At 30.8% G+C, this 15,379-nt stretch overlaps 1 protein-coding gene across 1 annotated transcript in view; it reads right to left on the bottom strand.

Annotated features, from left to right (window-relative positions):
• The window catches only part of LOC111632031 (pantothenate kinase 3-like), a 46,096-nt gene extending 41,030 nt beyond the window's left edge, over positions 1 to 5,066 (bottom strand). The window contains exon 1 of the mRNA XM_023376389.1: positions 4,962 to 5,066. Within this exon, the coding sequence (XP_023232157.1) occupies positions 4,962 to 5,059 (98 nt within the window). The 5' untranslated portion in view covers positions 5,060 to 5,066. The remainder of the gene's footprint in view (positions 1 to 4,961) is intronic.
• Positions 5,067 to 15,379: the final 10,313 nt, after the last annotated feature.

The raw sequence follows: 15,379 nt of genomic DNA on the forward strand, positions 1-15,379 counted from the left end.
TATATATATATATATAATTTATATTATTGTCAGAGTAGAAAATTCATCGTTTTAATAGAATCCTAAAAAACAATGTTATCAGTTGAATCTATTTAATAATAAATTAATTAATTTTAATATTGTAAATAATCTGTCTTAGTTCTAACTTATACAAGAAAGTCAAATCTATGGACATAAATATTTAAGATTGTTAGGTTAAAAATTTCTACCTGATTTTCAAATCAATGCATTATTGGTAATGTATCTTTATTTTCAATAGTACAGTAGAGTCCCACAAACTAGACTTAAGTCTAGTTTGCGGAACTCAACTGTGTGGTTCAAGGTGATAATTCACCAAAAACCATGAATTTTACAGTGTAGTGACAATGCTAGTCTAAACAGCAGAATTTTCATAAAGATATTATATGTACAGATTCATATACATATTAACTATGTTCCAATAGTGATTATTTCTATTTGCAGTTATATTTTAATTTAAAAATATTGGCTTTTAGATGGCCACTTTCATGTCAGTGACATTCACATTGTGCTATTTTGCAGTAGCACCTTGGATAAAGGGAATTTATGCTGTTATTGAGTGTCGCCGGAAAAGAACAATTTGATCCTAGAATTAAGTTATACTGATAAAAGTTAGATGTGTTATTAAAAAAAAAGTTTTACAGAATGTTGAGTTATCAGGAGTACAGTTTTCAGGACGGCTATACTTAAATATTGATTTTAATTTTTAGTATTACAAAATAATACTTATATATTGTTTTACTACACATACATATGTATGTATATATGTATGTATGTGTATATATATATAGTCAACATTTTTAAATAACTTAAATTAATAGATATAATACTATATACAAAGGTAAACAAATAAACCAACATTTTTATAACTAGAATCATTTTGGAAAGAAATATGGATAAATTTATTTTATTGCTTGCTTTTCTCACAATTAGTTGTTTGTCCTTCAGAATTAGCACAAAGTTGCTATTGTGAAAAAATTTAGTTTATGAAGATAAGTTTAATAGTAAGTTCAGATTTGGAATGTATATTAATAGAAATATTTCCTATAACTTATTTATATGACTTTATATAGTTATATGCATTGTATTTAATTAAAGTATTTAAAATTCACAGAAATTAAAATGTCAAATGAAAACAAATTTATGTATATTTTAGAACTGTAAAGAGGTTTCATTTCAGATTTAAAATAATAATAAAATTATAATAGCATATATTACAAATAGAAATGAAATTTGTGATTAAAATAATCTGTATTATTGGTAGTTACTGTGATAATATTTCATTGAGTGAATACATAGTAAAGGCTAATAGTTTTTATGTAGTGTCATTTAAAAAAGTACACAATGTAAAAACACCATTTATCACATTTAATCCCTTCCTTATATATATTAATATTCATTTTTAATAATAATCACAATAACAATAATTATAGTCTACAAGTAAATCAAACAAGAAGAATTCTCTTGGAGAGCAAATCCTAATGTTTCCATAAAAATATATAAAATAATGGTGGAAATAAGCTTTGCATCTAATTTAACTGTCAGTTTACATGAAAATATTCTATCATCTAAACGAGAAGAAATTAAATTATAATAGACAGGAAAAAGTTTAAAAAAAAGGAATAAGGAAACAGAATAATTATTTGTAATACTCTCATCAGCAAATTACAAATAATTACAACCTAAATCAAATAAATAAAACTAAAAAAGTCCTTTTAAAAAAGCATTAAATACTGTACTGTACACACAAAAAATTATATATACAGTATATATTGTTATTTTAGATCTAATATATATTTTTTAAGTTGATTTTTATATAAATTAATAAATGTAGAATCCAAACAAATAAACTAACACTTTTCATATTAAATAGGTGTTAATTACTGTATTTTAGAACCTATTGTCAATATCAAATTATATTAACGGATTTAATTAAATTTTGCAATAAGTTTTTAATTCTAAGATTCTTTTCTATAATGTTTTATAAAATATTACTAATCTTAAGTTTAAGAAAAAAAAATCAAAATTTGAACGCAATTTAATAAAAACAAATTATTTTTTAATTTCGATTTTTATTGTTTGTCGTCGTTATTTAATTTTATCAGTGAATTAAAAAAAAAAACACTTAAATAACTCGACCAAGGCCATCACTACATAACTGTAGAAACATTTAAAAAATTTTGTACACCTACAAATTTAACTTTCTGCATTAAAAGTCAATGACTTTAAAGTAAATTGCCTTGACACGACACTATCAAAATTTAATTAAATAAATCTCGCCATCGTGCAACCATTTACTTCGACAAAGATTTTTTGTATGGCCGAACGCGGCGGCACCATCCATTCGAATAAACGAATACCGGGAGGAAATCGCACTGTTCGTTTTGGCCACGGAAAGGCCGGTCGATTAGGGTCCTTTTAGTCGAAGAGTACATTCTCACGCTTTTGTAAAGATGTCGCTATTTATTTACAAAGGCGTTGGTTTAGTTTCCAAAAATGCGATAGGCAAAGCTACTCGATTACACAAACCGATCAGTCAAGGAACTCGAAACCTCGATTCTTAAAACTTGCATCATTTCTTTCCGACGTCCTTCGATCCACACCATCGTTCGTAAAAGTTCGCTAGAAAAAAAAATCTAGTTGCGACACGGGACATTTCTAAGTTGTTTATAAACATACAATTAACTTAATTATTTTCTTTTATTTGTAGAAAAGGGCTGGCAGAATTACAATTTAATAAAAACATAAAATTCATCTGGATACGAGTCCAAGTTTACTTGCCATGTCTAATCACCAGGAACAACTATTTCCATTGCAGAGACAACCTTTCTTAGAGGCTATGCCTCTGCACAAATATGTAAAACAGTTTAAAATGTCCACAGGTGACAATCCCAACACAATTAAAAATATAATATTTGTTTGTAGAAAAGGGTTGGCAGAATTACAATTTAATAAAATTGTGTTGGGATTGTCACCTGTGGACATTTTAAACTGTTTTACATATTTGTGCAGAGGCATAGCCTCTAAAGAAAGGTTGTCTCTGCAATGCAAATAGTTGTTCCTGGTGATTAGACATGGCAAGAAAAATTGGACTCGTATCCAGATGTTTTACTTTTTATTATTTTCTTTTAGTCAAAATTAACAAATATTTCGGCTAATCGAACGGAGGACCGCGAAACATTAAGATTGGCGCGCCAACTCTTAGAAATAAACGATTTTTCCCCATTAATGTATTATAATAATTTAGAATAATTAAGTTATCGAAAATCTAAACGAAGTAAAGTAATTTTAGATGGTCGTGGTGCTTTGGAAAAGAGACATCGACGTTTCGTCATCACGGTATTAAAAAAAAAAAAAAAATCTGCGGTAACGAGCCCTTCGGATTTAATTAATAACTCGAATGTTAAGGCAAAGTCTCTGCGCTCTCCGCTCCGTTAAAAACGCCCTTTATCAAAATACGTTTCGGCCCTTTAACGCAAATGCCGTTCGATAACATAAGCCCATTAACAGGAGTGTGTAAAAAAGGGCAACGTTTTTCATTCCGATCCCTTTTAGTCGAAGATGGGGTTTTTGGCACGGACGGAACGAGTTATAATTAACGCTCAATTAAATAAATTAATTTTATATTAATTAACATACAGTATTAATGAAATAAATGTAATTATTTTCAATCGAAATTACAAAGCACGCGATAACTTTTAGGATTTTTTTTTTGCTTGAACTAATTAGCGGGATAATTTAAAACGGATAACGAAGAAGCACCAGTACGAGCTTTCGGAATATATATTTTATTTAATTAAAGATGACCGAATACAGTATCTTCCTCGCTTCTATAATCGAGTTATTTGGACGCGAGGAAGATGCATTAAATTTATCAAAATTATTACGAAAAAAAACTCGAACGTGGAAACAATTAAATTATCCTCTCCCGTATTTCGGCAATTTTTGTTTGACGGTGATTGACGGACGGATCGAATAAATTTCATTCTGTCATCGGTCAAAAGTTGCCAAATAGAAGAAAAGATAATTTTAAGAACTAAAAATGTGTAATTAAATAAACAAAACAAATATTAAAACGAACTTAAAACAGTATAGACTATTACAAAAAAAAAACTAATGGCGATTTAGAGATGCTTTTCATAAGCGAAACTTTCACGAGAGCTTTTATAGATATTTTGGGGCTCCGTGCGTCTCGGATTCCGTCGACACGAAGATAATTTGCCGATCAGACGACCTAACCCCGAAGAAATTTATAAAAATGTTCAAAATGGTGGCGACGAAAGCGCCAGCGCACGGCCGGCGACGAAAGCGGAGCGGCGCGGCGTGTTTTTATCGTGGCATCAATGGGAGCGCGGCGCCAACGCGCCAGTGGTTTACGTCGCCCGACATCAAAGTTGGATTTCCATAGTACGTAAAAATACTTGGTGTTTTAGATTTATTTACTTAGTCCTTAATAAGTCTTAAAATTAATTAAGGTTAGCAATATCGAATTTGGCCTACAACGTTAGTTTTTAAGACTATTTCCTTTTGTACGGCATGACCTAAATCTTAGTTCGTAGCATTTAGCATCAATCGGTCGGAAGAAGAAAACTTCAGGATTAATTCCGTATGCTTAAAATATTAATAATAACCATAATCACCACAAAAAAAGAAACGATCAACCCCAAACCGTCGTAATAATGTCTAGATCGCGGCTTTTAAAAGGATTGACCAATCCGAAATTAATTCGATGTAAACCGATGTAGAAAAGAAAAAATTCCAAGTAAATAATTTCAAGTTATTTGTTATAGGAAAAAGTCTTTACGGTAGACAAGAAAAAAATCATTATCGATAAAATTTTACTCGTCAATTACGTTGACCTCTTCCTGAAACTCTTAACGATGATAATTACGACTAAAGTTAATAAATTCGGAATACGTATTAAAGAATAAAAGTGAATTTACCAACTGAATTTCCTTTCTGCGGGCACGGACAACGAATCCGTATGGACTAAGCAGAAATTCATCCTTCCTCTCTGCTTTGACGATGGCGAGTGAAACATACGTCCACAGTGCATTCTGGGTATAAACATCATCTCCTACCGGTTGTTCACGTGACCGAGGTGATGCCTTTCCTTAATGGTTACGGGAAATTTTATAGAATTTTTTCATATTATTACAAATATTTATGTCCTTTGAGTTTAGAAAAACAGTGTAAATAAATACAAAGCGTATTTTATACATTATTTAATTGTTTTTACCTCACCGTTTAATTAAGCTAGCCCGTTGTCCGGACTTCTCGTAATTTAAGATATAGTTTTCGTGTTTATTTTTAGAATTTTTTTAATATTTATTCCTATTAAAAATGGAAATTTATTTGTTTCGTAAAGTAGTAAAAATACTTTTATTATTATTAATGAAAAAATAAATAAACCAACGCGTGTTTTCCAAAGCAAAAAAATTCGCGTGTTTTATTTGTTTTTACTATTTCGACGGCAATTAAATTTAATCGACGTTGTTTAAAATTATTAATTTAACGAAATAATTAGTCCAAATGTTTTTTCTACATATTAACGATTTATTAATTGTCTGCGAATAAGGAAAACGGTGATATTTAGTTTCGAATTTGGGCCGAAATCGTTCGCGTAAATTGAATACCCTTAATCGTCATCATTAAATTATTTGAAAATTATGGCGAAAATATAATTGATTGGACAGGATTGTTAGACCCGACGACGACGGTAAATTTTTTCGTATAAATAAATAAATAAATACGCTCGAATATTTCCGAATGAAACTAAAGTAAACATCGATAAAAATTACGCCATTTTTAAATTGCTAATGATCCAAATTAATGTTTTGCGTGATAAAAGCAATTTGAGACAATCGGAATAAGTTCATTATATACGGTTAGATCTACGAGGTAACCGTAGAACTTTAATAAGAATCGTATCTAGTACTGTTAGGATGTCTGTACGAACGTTAAGCCGAGAACCGAGAAACAAACTACGAGAAGGTGGTGCGTTATCCTGCAGGCAAAAAGGGCAATCGCCCGAGGCCACCACCGACAGGGAGTCCAAACCCAGCTTTTATAGAAAAATATTTCCCAAAAAATTCCCGGAAGAAAAATTTAACAAACACTGTACGTTACGTGGGGCCCCTAATTCAAAATCGCATGTGCTCCACGAAGATAAAACACGCCACTGCACAAGAACAACTTTACTTAAGCAAAAGGTAATACTTGAAGGTTTTTATGCACCCTTCTTAACAGAGCACGCAGTTCTTATACCGAAGGAATTAGCCTAATCGATTCATAAAGTACCGCAAGATACGTACTGTATGAAAATCAGGTTTACGGAAAAAATTTCCATTATATTTTAAGCTTCAGAAGGAAAATGGATCAGTTTATGGCTTATTATTGCCAAGTCCATACAAATCAAATACAATTCACAATATCCGCTATGCCACAATCATGGGTTCGTTAAAATAACGTACCAAATAAAAAATTAAATATATTACGCTAATATATTTTCATTTACACGAACAATCAAAAAGAAACGAGAAACAATTTAATAAGCAAGATTGATAAAGCGATGCCAGACAAATCTGTATAATAACAGTAAAAGAAAATACATTCTTTTACTAATTTAAATGACGAAGCGTTAATAGAAATATAATTAGTTTTATCGGTCTTTAAAACATTTATTTTTTTCCACTTTTTTAGGAATCGAAGTCAATTTTTTTAAGCGCTAGCTTATTGTAGTCTCTTTCGATCTCTTTCTTGTGGTCAAATACTAATAATAAATAGAGGATTAATAGCACACGATTCGTAGTATATAGAAGAAATCTAGAATGTTTATGATAAGTTTCGAATTCAGAATGTCGGGAGGTTACTTCAAAACGTTATTAAGAAGTTTAGAATGGCATTTAGAAATTTGAGATGCGCCTTCCCATGATTTTAATATAGCAAGGCCGAATTTCTGAGTATTTAACGAATGATAGTGGAAGGTTGCATTTAAAAAAGAATTATCAAATATTCACGCAATAATCAAAACAGGAAAGATTGTAAATTGCCGAAGTTTTGTAATTAATTTATCGCAATAATCTTAATATAAACAAAATAAATTACCGAAATTAATAAATTATTTTCGGTAATCCATTGGTTTTATAAATTAAATTTCTAACAGCCGTTGTGCAAAATCTGCATTATTTTAAATTTATTTTAATTTAGAATTAAATAAAAAAATTTTATTTAAAATTTTAGCATTACAAAGTACAGTAATGTTAAAATTGAAAAAGTTCTGTAATTAATAATTATGATAAACTAAATAAAAATAGTACAACACTTTAACATAGCTTTCTTCTAAGCTAAAAATGAAAAATTTTAATGTAAAAATCTATGGCTGCTTCACAAACTTTAAACAAGATCGTATTCAAAAATATTTAAAAGATATATAAAGTCCCCGTTACGGCGCTTCTTTTCTAGCTACGTTTGTAAACCACCGCCATCTAACGGTGATGTTGCTAAGTTAACCAAAAACATTTAAGTACTGTATTATGATAAATATCTTTTCCCTACATCTAACTAAAATGGTTTCTTAGAAATAAACGTAAATTGGTTCTGTGTCCTTTTGAGGAAATCTAGCAAATACATCTCACGATCAGGACTGTTTTAACTACAATATTAAGCAAGAGCTCTGGAATCCTGCGTCCCGGAAGATGTAAAAAAAACTAATACTGTTTTATAAAAATATGCAAAATAGGGCTACCTACCGCCTATCCTATCAAGGTCGGGCTGTCAGTCGTAGTGAGATGAAAGATCGAAGTGCCGGAAGGTGCCCGAAATACCCTAGGGGCCAATGCGACCCCGCTGGCAGTAAGTAAATTTTGTATGAAGACATTTTAAGGCGCATAACTTTAGCGAAATTTCTTGAACGTTTAGGCCTAAGAATAATTTAAATCGCGGCACGTCCGTGCTTTAATTTGAGATACCTCTCGTTCCCTTAACTAGAGGTATTCCGTATTAAGCAACAAATAGATGAATAATGAAGATAGGAACTACCGACTCATAATTTCATTAAGAAGGGCAGGGAAGGCAGGGAAGGCAACCTTTTTAAGTGCGCGTGCCAACCGAAATTCGTGGGAGTGTATCATTATTCGACGTCTTGTTATTGCTAGAACAGTTCCCACGAACGAATTTTCTTCTGTACGATTTAGTACGATTGCCCGTGCTTGCAATGAATTATTTGTGGACCGCAATGTCGGATGGGTGATGATCTCGAGACGACCAGTTTTTGGATATAACGAAATATACGCAGCTGAAAGATTTTTAGCATTGCGATTGATACAGCTATTGGCCCGAAAATATTTGGCTCCTTTTTTGGAATAGACGTTAATGAAGGCATCGACCACCGAAACGGGATAAAACTATATCGAGGAATATCGGAGAAAATAAAGAAAAACACAGAGGCTGCTACGGAATTAGTGTTTTTATAGAAAATAGCTGGGGTTTTATCCGTGCTTCGATTAGAAAGAAGTATTTAAGTTATTAATGACATTTTTAATTTCGGAAAATAAAAAGTGCATTCTTAAATTAGATTTAAGTTTCCAGATTTTTTCCCCATTTATTCCGAAATTTACGAAAAAGATTGCGTAAATTTAAAAGATACGGGAAAGCATTCATTGCGGGAAATATCGAAGTTAATATACGGGAGATTTCTATCAACAGAAGTTAAGAAAACGAAATTTTTTCCATTGGTATTAGATTTTTCCTTAAGAATGTTTCATGGTAGGAATACAAATAATGGAATAATTGTTTCCAGTCGATAGGAAATCAGAGTACCGAGTATGATGTTAATAAATATATTATTATTGAATTTGGAATGGTCGGACGAAGGGCAATTTTTATGAATACTGGTAAATGATCGAATTTAAATCCCGAAATAGAATAAGTCGTTATTTGAAGGTCGGTAGAAAAACTAGATCCAGATAAGTATTATTTGGAAATGGAAAATACAGAGCTAATATTTTGAAAAAAAAAAATTAAAACTTTGTGACGACTTAATAATAATTAAATAACAAAAATACAGTAACCTATAAAACATTTCATTAATCGATTAATATTCGTTTAATCGATTTTAAAGTTTTTTTTAAAAAACCCAACTTTTGTATAATTAACTTTAGTTCTTGATTTATTATATATAGGCNTGTTTAATTTTAATAAAAATATTTTAATTTAAATTGTTAATGGAATATGAGTTGTTGTTTTAGATTTAGTTCATGGTCATTTTCTCCTATAAATGCTAATATTATAATCTTGCAAAATTTAACCAATTGCATATTATTAAATTCATAGTTTAAAATTACATAAAAAATATGAAATATTTGCTTTTGATCAGTGAATTTTCTTTAAAATTTAAATTTTAGTATGGTAGTAATTGCTGTTTGTTTATTTTTTTTTCTGTCTCCATTAATTAATAATGTTTTGAAATCTTTAACTAGCTTTTATTTTCTGTGTGACATCTGCTTTCATTATTTATTGAACTAGTTTTTTTAGACCAACTTACAGATTAATTTAACAAATAAAAAATTTTTACCATCTGCTAAATTCACTTATCATTTTACAACTGAAAATTTTCGTAATAAAGTTAAAATATTTTCTGATATATCATTATCAATACAATAATTTATTTTTTCCACTATAAATATATGAAAATTATGTATAATCTTATAAAATAGAATAAATTGCACATTTTTAGATTTATGTTTTACTTTAACATTCTGTACTACTAGTTTAAATGATAAATATCAATATTTTTATTTATTATTAAAGATAAATGAAATTTGTAGAAAAAGTTCATTTAATGTGAAAAGTTTATACACAAATCAAATTGTTAAGAATTCAAAATCATAAAATTAAATGTCATAGAAGATAAAAGAAAAATGCATTGAAGAAAATAATATACTGAATTATTGCTCTTGAATTAATAATAGTAATAAATTTGTAAACAAAATAATGCAAATATTCATAAAAAAGGTTAATATTTATGATGCTTGGTTTACAAATTGTTAATTTGTTAGATTTATGATTTTTTATAGCATTCTTGCAGTATTAAAAACTTGAATTTGTTTCCTAGATCATAAATTGAAATAGTGTTAACTTTTTTTTATATAATTTTCTGGTTGCTTAATTAATTCATGAACAAAAATATCCCACTACCAAGAAATCTAAACAGCTTACAAACATACTGTCTAAATATTTGATTTATGAATTAATGTGGCTTTTTAAAGTAATTAACTCATTCTTTAAGTATTTAAAATGTCTTTCATCATTCTTTAATTTTATTTGTCATGCATTATTTTGCATTGATTATTAAAATTTAGTTAAAATACATGTTGTTATTTAAATTTAAATCTAAATAACAAATTAATTTTTAATGTTTTTCAAAATTATTTTAATTAAGATTTTTAAATTTTTGAATAAACAAAATTATTTTCTTAAAAATCTTAATGTTTTTTCATTATTCTGGTTATAAAACTCATTTGTATGTGTGCATAATAGATAGTTTAAAAAAATTTTTTTATTATGAATATTCATTATTATAAATATAAAATGTTTTTGTTTTGGATTTTACATATTACATAGTAGCAGCTTTTCCCATTGTTATTCCTGCTTTCCTCACTCTGCTATGATTTTATACCTTTATTTTATGAACTTTTCTGTTTGCAAAGTTCGTGTTCCTGCAAAGTCTGTTTATGAAAAATGTATTCTAAAATAATTTAATTAATGATTATCCCAAAAGATCTTAATTCAAAGTTATCAAAGAATATTAACTGAGTAACAAAGTGATTAATGATTCTGAGTAATTATAACTTAAGATTATTATAATTACTTTTACATATTAAAACAATTACTAGTGCTTATCCTACAGGTTATTTTATATTATTACAGTCAAACTTATACAAAAGTTATTGTATAAGTTCGACAGCTATCTTTCTTACTCAACAACTTAACATCTTTAAGAAAGAATAGTTTTATTTTATTTTTTCAATTTGATGGCGGAAATTCCCGGGATTTATTATTCCAGTTTACGTTTCTGGGGAATGACAATTGCCGAGAATCGAACGTTAATCTTCATTTTAAAGAGAGTTTGTTTTAAATTTTCGGCAAAGAATTCTTTCCGAAAAGACGAAACTTTTTAAATAGAATTCTTTAGCGATTTGTTTTCGAGTCGAAAATTGATAACCTTTACAAATTTCACGTAAATGTTAAACCGGACGTGATTACCGGTCTTGTATCGTGCTGCGATTAAATCGGAAAATTTCGAATTTGGTTCGCCCGTGGTGACGGGTTGGAACTCCATCGACGGGCTTTCCGGATTTTCCTCAGTAGAAGCCAGTTTCCCGTAAATGTAGTCTTGGGAAGCATCCTCTTCCGCAGATTGTCCGAGTGTGGCGTCGCCTTATCCATCGATTCCATTCGATCCTTAGGGTATTTTTATTAGTATGCGTACCGTCGCGTCCGTATTTTCGTATTTTAACCTTGACGACTTAATATTATTTATGATTCTGAGAGAGTTTTGATAGTTTTGTTTTTTCTAAGTAATTTGTCATTGTTTAGTTTTCAATTTCGTCTAGATCAGAAATTTTGTTAATTTTTGAATTAAAATTTTAAAAAATCCCTTACGCACGAAATTAAAATAAATATGAAATGAACAGTCATAGTCACATTTTATTTAAAAGTATGTTTTTGCTGAAGTAATCAAATTAGTAATATTCAACATAAATAATAAAAAAATTTCAGCAAGTAGTTGCTTAACTTTCCCGGCAATATTTGGAGGCGCCATCTGTTACGATATTTTATTTAAAAACTTTTTATATTTTTAAATACAGTATTATAAAATGGCAAAAAGCTTAATTTTGAGGGTAGGGACGGGTTTTATAATAAATTGTAAATGCTAATAACCAGTAAAATAGTCATTAAGTCTCACCCTATTGGAGATACACACAACCCATTATCTCCCCCACTCCTTCGACCTTTAATCACCAAAATTTAATAGACCAATCTCCTAATAAACAAACCTCTCTGAAAATTTCAGAAACTTTCGACGAAAAGCACGGGAGTGTTTTTTCAAATACTTCAAAAGAGGGTGAACAAATCGTGTCCTCCCAAACACACTAACATCATCAGAAAAAACTCGGGGTTTTTCCTGTACTTATGGATGCATTTCTCGACATTTCGAGGTGTCCTAATTTCAAAAATGTAAAAATCTTTGGGAGAGTCATTTTTTGACCGATGACCATACTTTCCTTCTGTTATACATCCTAAAACAGCCGGGAAAGTACAGTAATAGCTTATAAAAAGTAGTGAAGTAGTCAAAAGTTCTTATTTCTATTTTGATTGCATATAAATGTACAGTACGTTATTATTACAGTATTTTAAAAATTTCTTTTTACTAATAGAGGAGAAGGTGGTATTATGGAACCACCTCATTTCGAACTGATAATAAAGTCGAACTGCAGCGGAATGTGGCTGAACTGAACTAGGCAGACATCCATAGCAAGGGGAAAACACGTTTTACTTCAGTTAAACGGTTGTCCGTATTTAATCAGCAAATTTGTTTTTTTCAAAATTCACAAGTTTTGAATGCTAAGTGAATTTAATTATTTTTAAAATATAAATCGTATAGTTGTAGGTTCACTGGTGCATGTATTCCGTTCCAGAGACTTAGGGGTACATATTAATCTGTGTNTAGTTTATATATATATAATAAACTAATTTAACACTTATTTATAATCGCTAAATTGATAAGAATTATTTATTCAATATTTATACGAACATTTGATTTAATTGAGTGTAACTAAAATTTTCTAAAAAGTGATATTGTAATTACTCCGTGGTTTAGCTTTGCGTGGTCCCAACTTTGGTTGTTTTTCCCGGCGGAAGAGACTTCCCGGGATTTCCCGGCAATATTAAATAAATATATTACCATATTTCGAAAATATTTAATTTCAAAACAAATTTAAATTCTCATCGTGTCTTGCCGGTCTACGAGGAAAATTATTTAAACGACATTCTTGGGGAATTTGACAAAGTGAAAACTCGATTCCCAAGTCTTTAAAACACACGTCCAGTCTTCCACGGAGACATTTTTAGTCTGATCAGATTAGGGAAAAAGTGAAACGTAAGTAGTGTGGCAAAAGTAATGATAGATGTGAAAAACTCCTTCGGAAAAATAACTTATAACTTAATGCAATTATTACTATTGCTTCCACATTAATAAACCATTTAATGGAGATTTAGGCCCATCAGTGACCAAGCGGTCTTCGTACCCTGGACACTGGGAGTTCAGTTGTGGGATAGCACCTCGCTCGGACGGGCTGGCCACGTGGAGTTTTCTGGGTTTTCTCCACATCTAACGCCTAAACTGGAGCCAGTTTCCCTTAAAAAGACCGCCCGGAAAGCATCCCTCTAGTCAGATCGCCCAAGTGTTGCGTTGCCATAACTTAACAAACAAACAAACGAACGGGGATTTAGAGATACTATCCGGGGAAAGAATATTCACTTTTATTCTAGAATTGTCTTGGCAAAATACTCAATTCTGTTCGTCAAAGAATCCGTTACGAAAATAATTAGACCGTGGAGAAACGTAAGCCCGACGGACTCGACGAAATACTCGAATAACTCTCATTCAATTTTGAGACGCTCCGCTCCGGCCTTATTCCTTTCGGTTAATTAACCATACTCCGTTCTTTGGCTTTGCTTCCGCCCCCAGGGCGGGAGCTTTTTTCCCTTGGTCGGTCGGCGCCGCGGACGAGAAAGGGAAAAAGTCCGATCCGTTTCTAACTTCCACTTCAATTCGTAATTCTGCGAAGAAATTATTTGATCTGTTTATTCGGTTACGGCAATGCGACACTTGGGCCATCTGCCAAGATATGGCAAGAATGTCTCCCTATGCCGGCTCCCGGCATAGGGAGGCATTCCCATCTATTTTATGGGAAGCCGTACCCTATTTAGGAGTTACTAACGTGAAAAAAACCATGTCGGCGCCAACACGCGACCAACTACCGGTGTTCGGCGGTTTTATCCATTCTGTCACCAGTGGGCACCGAAGAAATTGTTTGAAATTTTGGTTTTTGTCTGCTCCATCTCCGGCTTCCGGTCTTGGTTCAAAATTTGAAGCGGAAGTCAACATTCTCAGCAAACAAAAAAAAATCCCTTATAGAGGTGATAAATAAGGCTATCCAAAGCTATAATTAAAAGAGTGCGTGATTGTCTTACGATGTAAAAAGTATCATTAATTTAAAGAAATGAATTCTTTCTTCCCTCGGTTTAATCTCGTCAACTTCGATCGAGGCAGAGAGCTTTTCCGCAATGGGACACTTGGTCAGAAAATTACGTTTTTGATTGCGTAACGTTTTTGACAGTTTACGATTCTCAGGACGACACTTTTAATCTAATTTATTTTATTTTTGAAAATGTTACAAATTTATTTATTTATTTATTTTTGTTTTTGCATCTTTAGGTGTTAATTACTGTATTTTAGAACCTATTGTCAATATCAAATTATATTAACGGATTTAATTAAATTTTGCAATAAGTTTTTAATTCTAAGATTCTTTTCTATAATGTTTTATAAAATATTACTAATCTTAAGTTTAAGAAAAAAAAATCAAAATTTGAACGCAATTTAATAAAAACAAATTATTTTTTAATTTCGATTTTTATTGTTTGTCGTCGTTATTTAATTTTATCAGTGAATTAAAAAAAAAAACACTTAAATAACTCGACCAAGGCCATCACTACATAACTGTAGAAACATTTAAAAAATTTTGTACACCTACAAATTTAACTTTCTGCATTAAAAGTCAATGACTTTAAAGTAAATTGCCTTGACACGACACTATCAAAATTTAATTAAATAAATCTCGCCATCGTGCAACCATTTACTTCGACAAAGATTTTTTGTATGGCCGAACGCGGCGGCACCATCCATTCGAATAAACGAATACCGGGAGGAAATCGCACTGTTCGTTTTGGCCACGGAAAGGCCGGTCGATTAGGGTCCTTTTAGTCGAAGAGTACATTCTCACGCTTTTGTAAAGATGTCGCTATTTATTTACAAAGGCGTTGGTTTAGTTTCCAAAAATGCGATAGGCAAAGCTACTCGATTACACAAACCGATCAGTCAAGGAACTCGAAACCTCGATTCTTAAAACTTGCATCATTTCTTTCCGACGTCCTTCGATCCACACCATCGTTCGTAAAAGTTCGCTAGAAAAAAAAATCTAGTTGCGACACGGGACATTTCTAAGTTGTTTATAAACATACAATTAACTTAATTATTTTCTTTTATTTGTAGAAAAGGGCTGGCAGAATTACA

This window comes from Centruroides sculpturatus, unplaced genomic scaffold (genome assembly GCF_000671375.1).
Source record: "Centruroides sculpturatus isolate CEXI.00-Female unplaced genomic scaffold, Cexi_2.0 scaffold72, whole genome shotgun sequence".
Lineage (NCBI taxonomy): Eukaryota > Metazoa > Arthropoda > Arachnida > Scorpiones > Buthidae > Centruroides > Centruroides sculpturatus.